The 7,504-nt window shown below is 39.7% G+C and overlaps 1 protein-coding gene across 4 annotated transcripts; it reads left to right on the top strand.

Moving 5' to 3' along the window:
• The first annotated feature begins 501 nt into the window (after positions 1–501).
• LOC139666259 (LIM/homeobox protein Lhx8) lies at positions 502–7,504 on the top strand. 4 transcript variants are annotated; one of them, XM_071545401.1, is made up of 9 exons: positions 502–675; positions 1,339–1,419; positions 2,080–2,205; positions 2,432–2,553; positions 3,105–3,325; positions 4,344–4,447; positions 5,167–5,262; positions 6,023–6,212; positions 6,927–7,504. In XM_071545401.1, exons 1-9 carry the CDS (start codon positions 592–594, stop codon positions 7,004–7,006), a joined length of 1,104 nt encoding a protein of 367 aa, XP_071401502.1. In that variant the 5' UTR covers positions 502–591; the 3' UTR covers positions 7,007–7,504. The 4 variants fall into 4 exon arrangements, with proteins under 4 accessions (XP_071401502.1, XP_071401503.1, XP_071401505.1 ...); XM_071545402.1 differs by lacking the exon at positions 1,339–1,419; XM_071545403.1 differs by lacking the exons at positions 502–675; positions 1,339–1,419 and adding an exon at positions 1,612–1,650.

The raw sequence follows: 7,504 nt of genomic DNA, 5'->3' as shown, positions 1-7,504 counted from the left end.
TAATACCTGCCATATTAGAATTCATAGCCTCAAATTTTAAGGTAAATAAAGACAATTTCAGTAAAATTCAGGCAAACCCACTTGAAGAAATTCAAAAAGAATTCCAGTTTTGTTGCTATAGCTTAAAAATCACAATATTCATAGTCAAACGTACTTAAGTGGGTATATAGGTGCATGTTAAATGACCATCAAATGCATATGATGTTGCCTGTAGGCCTATCTCACTGTCATTTCAAGATTTAGCCTACAGGTAATTGTAATTTCAATCTAAAATGCATGAGAGATTGTGCAGAAATATTTAACATGTTCAACTCAAGAAAGACCTACTTGTGTAATTTATAAAAAATCAGTGTTGATTTTCTCTGAAAGCTCGCACGATAAAACCACACAGACTAGCTTATATCTAAAGGGAGGCGCGGCCAAAGAGGACAGGAAAATATGAATTATGATCCGCCCTCAAGAAACATGTAAGGGCTGATAGACATACAGAGGAGTCGTGGAAGTGAAAGAATAGCAGCACTTTTGTTGAATGCCGTTTGGAAAGTGAGCAGCTTTTTTTTTTCAGCTTTTCGTTTCACACTGGATACAGAAATGCGCTGGAAAAGTGAAGTAAAAGTAGAGTGTTGCATTGTGGATGAGAGTGAAAACGGATCTATGTTAATGTCCGACGATGGGGTGAGTGAAAATCTTAATAAATGGACTAGTCCGGTGAATTGAGGAGAGGTTTATACGACTTATCACTGCAGACTTTATCGGAAATTAAATAGCCTATTGGTCGAAATTGCTTTCTCAATTATGTCAGACTACCTGTCATTCAGATCGGCCCTATAGCCTCGTCCGTCTTCCACAAGCTGACAGCTCAGTGTTTTCACAATTTGAAGAAATGTCGAACAAAAAATTACCCCTCTGTGAATATTCTGCAATTAAAACTCAAGTAGTTAATGAGACCTCTTCACCTTTTGGTTGCCCCGGGCAGACGTTTGTGTCGAACTTAGTATTTTAATTGCTGTTATTAAATAAATCAATTCCCTTTCCCCGCGACTTGGCGCTGCTTTTGATTGGCATGTGAAATTGGTGTGTTGGGGTTTAACCACTGTGTAGCGAGCATTGCTGAATCACAAATGCAGATCTCAAGAACATAATGCACATTGGATAACTATTACTTCAAGTGCTGCCTGTTTCTGTAAGTAATGACTATCCTTCCTTTTTAAATGCCATTTTGGTAATCGTTGGGGTTGTCATGGTGAAAAGTGAAAGGCATGATATTTATGGGATGTAGCGGGGGGCTTTAAGGCAGCTGCGAGTGTCTGACGGACCAAAATCCTCTTCCCACCGTAGCCTCCCGTCATGTGTGAAGATTGCAAAGGAGACGAAGAGCTTCTAGGCAAATGCACTGAGGACAGGAGAGAAACTATAATGGTAAAACATATTTGTTGCAGCTAAAGCTTGATTTTTTTCTCAAATGTAAGCTGAGCAGCAGCCTAATCAAAGGTCATTTATGAGGGATCACCTAACCTACAAGTTTTGGAAATTTGTGATTTTGGACAAAAATGCCGCACAATTTTAGCTGAAGCAAATTAGACCCGAAACTTTGAAGAATAACCGGAATGTTCCTAGGCGCTGCACTGCAAAAAATAACCATCTAAACAGGTAATTTAATCTAGTATCGAGTCTTAAAATCTGCTTTAAATTACGTTTATAAAATCAGCCAACGGGCGAGATAATTTCACTTGTTTCCAATGGAAATAAACTGTTTCAAGATTCGTTTTTAATCAAGTATAATTTCATTAATATTAGTGGACTGATCTGCTTTATTCAGCATACTCTTGTTCTGCATGACACTTGTTCCTAGACAATTCCTGAAACAAGTGAAGCTGCATTGGAAAAAGTGCAAATAACATAAAAAAAAGAAAGATTTTAAGACTGCATATGAGATTAATTACCTTGTTAAGGATATTTCTTGCAGTGTGTCACGTTAGCGAAGTGCATCAACATGTGAATTGTGCTTAGAAATGTTCTTTACGCACGGAGTGGAAGCGTTCCGGTGCGTAACGTCCTAACCGCATGTGTGATCCGCAGGGCGCACCGGTGGAGGTTTTGGATGAAGACTCGTCGTCGCTGCAGGCGATGGCATCTGCACCTCTGTTAGGCAGAAATGTTTGTGCAAGCTGCAACGAGGAAATTGTGGATAAATATTTATTAAAGGTAAAACACTACGAGCTTATTTTTTTTGTGTGATAATTTTCTTGAAGTGTTATTACAGGGGCTGTCTTTCATCACAAGCCTATCAAAAATAATGACAATATAATGACACTTTTCTCTCTTGCGTTTGGACTTGTGGAATTTTAATAAGCATGCCCTCTAATAATATGCGCGTAGACATAGTATACGACTTGATTGACTTTTGCTAATTATCGTATCTTTCGTTTAGGTTAACGACTTGTGCTGGCATGTGCGTTGTCTCTCCTGTAGCGTGTGCCAGACTTCACTTGGCAGCCACACCAGCTGTTACATCAAAGAAAAAGAGGTTTTCTGCAAACTGGATTACTTTAGGTAAGCCTGCAGGCTATATCAATTGTGCTGATGAAACGAAAATCGAAACTACCCAAACGAAATATTGCATTTTTTAAAGCTGCACAACAAAAACCTATTGGATAAATAATGATAAAACATAACTTGTATAATACATTTAATTAACAGTGTAATGGGCTAATAATAATCATAATAATAGCTTGAAATTTGTCTCTGCGATAGTTTGTGGATTTTGTGATGTAGGCCTATTTAATTATAATTATTGCATGGCTTTGTTGAATACTCAATTTTGATTGGCCAATGAAATTAAGGCATTCTGTGATTTGTTATTTCCGCTGTTTCACATCTTATCATATCACTCCGCAGTGAAGAAGTCTGGTCGAATTTGTTGCACTTCTAATTAAACTCACACCACTTTGTGCAAAAAATACGTTACTCCTTAGTTACTGCAGGCAGTCCTGCTGGAGTATTTTGGGAGGGAAGTGTGTGTCAGTTACAGCTAGTTTTGTTTCAATTACCCGGGCTGAACGGACACGGGTGGTTTCTGACTTGCTCATGGTCTTCCTTTGCAGAAGATACGGTACCTGGTGCGCCTGCTGCGGCCGAAACATCCACTCCACAGACTGGGTCCGCCGGGCGAAGGGCAACGTGTACCACCTGGCCTGCTTCGCCTGCTTCTCCTGCAAGAGGCAGCTGTCCACCGGGGAGGAGTTCGCCCTGGTGGAGGAGAAGGTGCTCTGCCGCGTGCACTACGACTGCATGCTGGACAACCTCAAGCGCGCGGTGGAGAAAGGTGAGCCGGCTAGCAACAGAAGGCCTAGCATAGCAACCTGGGGGTCCGGGGTCAGGCTCGTCCGTTACTCAGAAATACATGTTGTGCGTTACTACCTGCTCGTTACTCATTTCAAATGTATTAGGGTGTTGTTATTACCTTATTAATTATTACCTGGGAGCAGTAATTCGTTACACCAGGCTATGCGTTACATTACTTTTCCATTACATCTCCAAAAATGGTCGTTGACGTTGTGTCCTCTCTTCTCTTCAAAAATCGCGGTAACTCAGTTGCTCAATAATCACAGTGGCAAATCACAGCAGTGGGAAAGGGCTACTTACACCCAGAAAAAGTAAACCTTTCTGCTGTTTCTTACTTCAAGTAAAAAAAAAAGAATTGGAGGATTTGGATAATGCAACTTCAATCTGACATTTAGAGGAGATGATAACAAAAGTAACTTATTTTTTAAGTGGTAACTAATGTCTTTACTGAAATCGTTACACTACTCGTTACTCTATGAGTAGCCTAATAACGTTACTGGGAGTCGTTAATCACAAATTCGTTTGCCACACATTTGAGTGATATAGCCTATTAGATCATTATTAAAAGGACAAATTTTGATTAAATTCAATATGTAGAGCTAAAATAAATTCAAGGGAAATGCAGGGCCAATTATTACATTTAAAAAAGATTCAAACGTTTATTAACATTTATTTTATGTCCTGAGAATTCAGATATATTTGAAATCAAAGTGACCTTTTCTCTGTGGGTGCAAAGTGTGTGTGTTGGCTATATCACCTATTACTTCCACTATATGGTTATTTCATGCTGCTTTTTTATTATATACTTTTTTAATATATATTTGAAAGTTGTATAAAGGACCTGCTGTGTAATACATTATCATGATATAAGAATACCCCATGGGTGAAGGGCACGAAGAAGATAAGAATGCTTCACATTAGCATGTAGGCCTAAATGTAAATATATTTAACTGATATTCTGCGATATGTTTTCATATGTGAAACTGCTTTTGTTGCAGGAAACAGTGTTAACATGGAGGGGGCCATGCCCACCGAACAGGAGATTAACCAGCCCAAACCCTCCAAGAGAGCGCGCACCAGCTTCACTGCCGACCAGCTACAGGTTAACCTCCAGCACTTAGATCGATAGATAGATAGATAGATAGATAGATAGATAGATAGATAGATAGACAGATAGATAGATAGATAGATAGACAGATAGATAGATAGATAGATAGATAGATAGATCATTACTATATTTAATAGCAGGGGCCTTCTCATATCACACTCCTGAGAGATTAACTACAGCACTAAAGCATTTTCTTGAAGAAAACAAGTGACATGCTAGGTAGGATGAACCTTAAAATTAGGTGTTGGTTTTAATAAACTACATTACTAAAGCATTTATTTGAAGAAAACAAATGCTAGATAGAATAAATCTAAAAATGGATGCTGGTTTTTAAGTGACACTTTTATAATGTTTGTTGCTCTTAGTAATAGCATTTATACATGGATAAGGGTATTATAATTTGGATGTGTGATTTTGTCCTATTTGACAGCCTCTATTACTGTTGAAAGTGATATTTCCACATTGCCAAATTAAACTGCAATAGACACAACAAATACAGACATCCTGCACTGCATTGACTTTGTTTTCATAAGGATTTGTTTACAGTGCGCTGGTAGAGCGTAACTGTATTTATTTATGCAATACTGCGTTTGACACAGACAAATCCAGAATGCTGCTCGAATCCCCAGCAGTTTATTCACGTCCTGCAGGTGAATCATGTATTACCTCCTGATTATTTAACTGATCCCGATATACCTCCTCTGTCCATCCAGGTGATGCAGGCCCAGTTTGCCCAGGACAACAACCCAGACGCCCAGACGCTGCAGAAGCTGGCAGAGCAGACGGGCCTCAGCAGGAGAGTCATACAGGTCAGTGAAGGCGTGGTGCTCTATTCAGTGTTAAAATACACTATGATGCATGATGGGAAATGGAAGGTGTCGGTATTGATTGACACCTGTATATTGTTTGATATCTATGAGGGATAAAGCTTAAAAAACCTCTACACATTTTTTTAAGATATTGTTTAATTTTGCACACTGTTAAAACAATATGGCGGACCTGATTTTCCACACACTAAATGCACATAATGGAATATATCATCTAAAGCAGTGGTTCTCAAAGTGGGGTCCGGGGACCCCCAGGGGTCCTTGAGGGGGTTCCAGGGGGTCCCCAGCAAAAAGGAGAATAATTTATTTTCACTATAATTCCATCCATAAGTAACACAATGACAGAATATATGACTATGGTTGGTCATGGGTTTCATACACTTTCTGCAAAAATCTTATCAGATGGGAGACCCTGGGACAAAATCTTATCACATGGGGGTCCAGTTTAGGGGTCCTTGACGTGAAAAAGTTTGAGAACCACTGATCTAAAGATATAAAGCTCAGGATATAAAGCTGTACTATCCTGATGCCAAGATGCACATCATGTATTTGTTTAACGACAGGATGAAATCTGACTCATGACCTTTGTCACGTCATCCCCTCTCTTTCTCCCATCTTTCCCCTAGCTAAGCTAAATGATAATCACTGAAAGAAACGACACCAGCGATTCAATGCTTCTTTCAAGTGCCAGTCATTTACATTCACTGCAGCACTACAAAAGCAGTCTGTCCTGTTAACCCAGGTCTGGTTCCAGAACTGCAGAGCGCGCCACAAGAAGCACGTGAGCCCCAACCACACCTCCAGCGCGCCCCTGACCTCCCTGCAGCCCAGCCGCCTGTCCCAGCCGACCCCGACCCCCGAGGAGCTGCAGTACACGGCCTACGGCGGGCCGGAGGGATCCATGCTGTCCGCGCTGCACTCCTTCATAGACGGCAAGCACCAGCCTTTTATGAATTACCATTTGATGTATTGGTCTGAGTAATGCTTAAAAGTGGTATAGGCTACTTTTTTTTCATCTTTTGTTTACGTTTTGGTGACATCTTTGGTTCTAAGCGCTCATTGCTGTGTTGTGTTTCTGCACTGCACTTCCCAGAGATCACCTGTCAATCAAACAGTGTGGGTGGAGCTTGGATTTCCTGTTGATGCAGTTTGAGTTCCTGTAGTTGGCGCTCTTTTCTGTGTCTGTTCAGCCATGGTGTTGTTGTTGTTGAAACCGGAATGCTGGAAACATAAAAGCTGCTGGAAACATAAAAGCTTTCATGAACTGGGTTGAATCACTATTATCTTATATCAATCGGTGATGGAGAGGAGCAAAACCATAATTTATTTACATGAAAATCTCACGGAAGATCATTTTAATAAGGCAGCCTTTTTATAAATAATCATAATTACAAAATATTGCTGCAAATAACACTTCATAATCCAGCTGCCCCTTTCACATAGTTTTATCATCGAATGATTTATGTAAATTATTTTGAGACACTAGGAAGGGTTTTGAAATGTCTTAATTAAAAATAACACTTTTTGTAGTTTAAGGAAAATTGGACATGGATGATTTTTAATTGATTATTAGAGTTTCAACAAAAAGAGCCAGGCTGTTTCTGTATAACGTGTGAATTAATTAGACTGCTGCTCTCTGCCCACAGTTCACTCCCCTCCATCCATGCTGTTCCAACCGCTGCTGCCAGCCCACGCCATGACCTCCCTGCCCGTGTCCCATGCCTGAGCTGCTTGTACACACACACACACACACACACACACACACACACACACACACAGCAGCCTCAGACATCACCAGAGAATTCCATGATAGACATTTTCATTTAACGACACGACAGACATTTTCAAAGAACCATAAAACCTTTTCTTCTCTCGAACTCCTGGTACATTCATTCCATGTTTATATTCTTTGCAAACATTTCATTCACTGTAAACATTATGGATGACTATAATTTACAATCCTAAATGTACTGTATTATGTGGAAATGGAAAGATTTCTGTGTACCTCATAGGATCCTGAGATATGGCATTGTAGACCAATGTTTCTTTGTGTACTTGTTGCAAAGTGCCACACTTTGACAGTGCTACTGTAAGTGAAAGCCGACAGACCTAAAACCATTTGAAAATAATGTCAACTGATTATGAAGATGAACTTGAAATGAGAATTGTTTGTATAGCAGTGTTTGAATATTGCAGTTTAATTTATTTATTGTATGTATTTGAG

Source organism: Centroberyx affinis, unplaced genomic scaffold (assembly GCF_046629955.1).
Source record: "Centroberyx affinis isolate AG114_WGS23_722 - 3 ecotype Tasmania unplaced genomic scaffold, CSIRO-AGI_Caff_v1 ptg004902l_1, whole genome shotgun sequence".
NCBI classification, from domain to species: domain Eukaryota; kingdom Metazoa; phylum Chordata; class Actinopteri; order Beryciformes; family Berycidae; genus Centroberyx; species Centroberyx affinis.
Note: the sequence above shows the minus strand (reverse complement) of the source record. Positions and strands in the feature narration are given on the sequence as shown.

Coding starts and splice junctions, on each gene's coding strand:
- LOC139666259 (XM_071545401.1), top strand. CDS start 592: ATGCGCTGGAAAAGTGAAGTAAAAGTAGAGTGTTGCATTGTGGATGAG. Junction 2,206..2,431: donor TGGATAAATATTTATTAAAG/GTAAAACACTAC, acceptor TCTTTCGTTTAG/GTTAACGACTTGTGCTGGCA. Junction 4,448..5,166: donor TCACTGCCGACCAGCTACAG/GTTAACCTCCAG, acceptor CTGTCCATCCAG/GTGATGCAGGCCCAGTTTGC.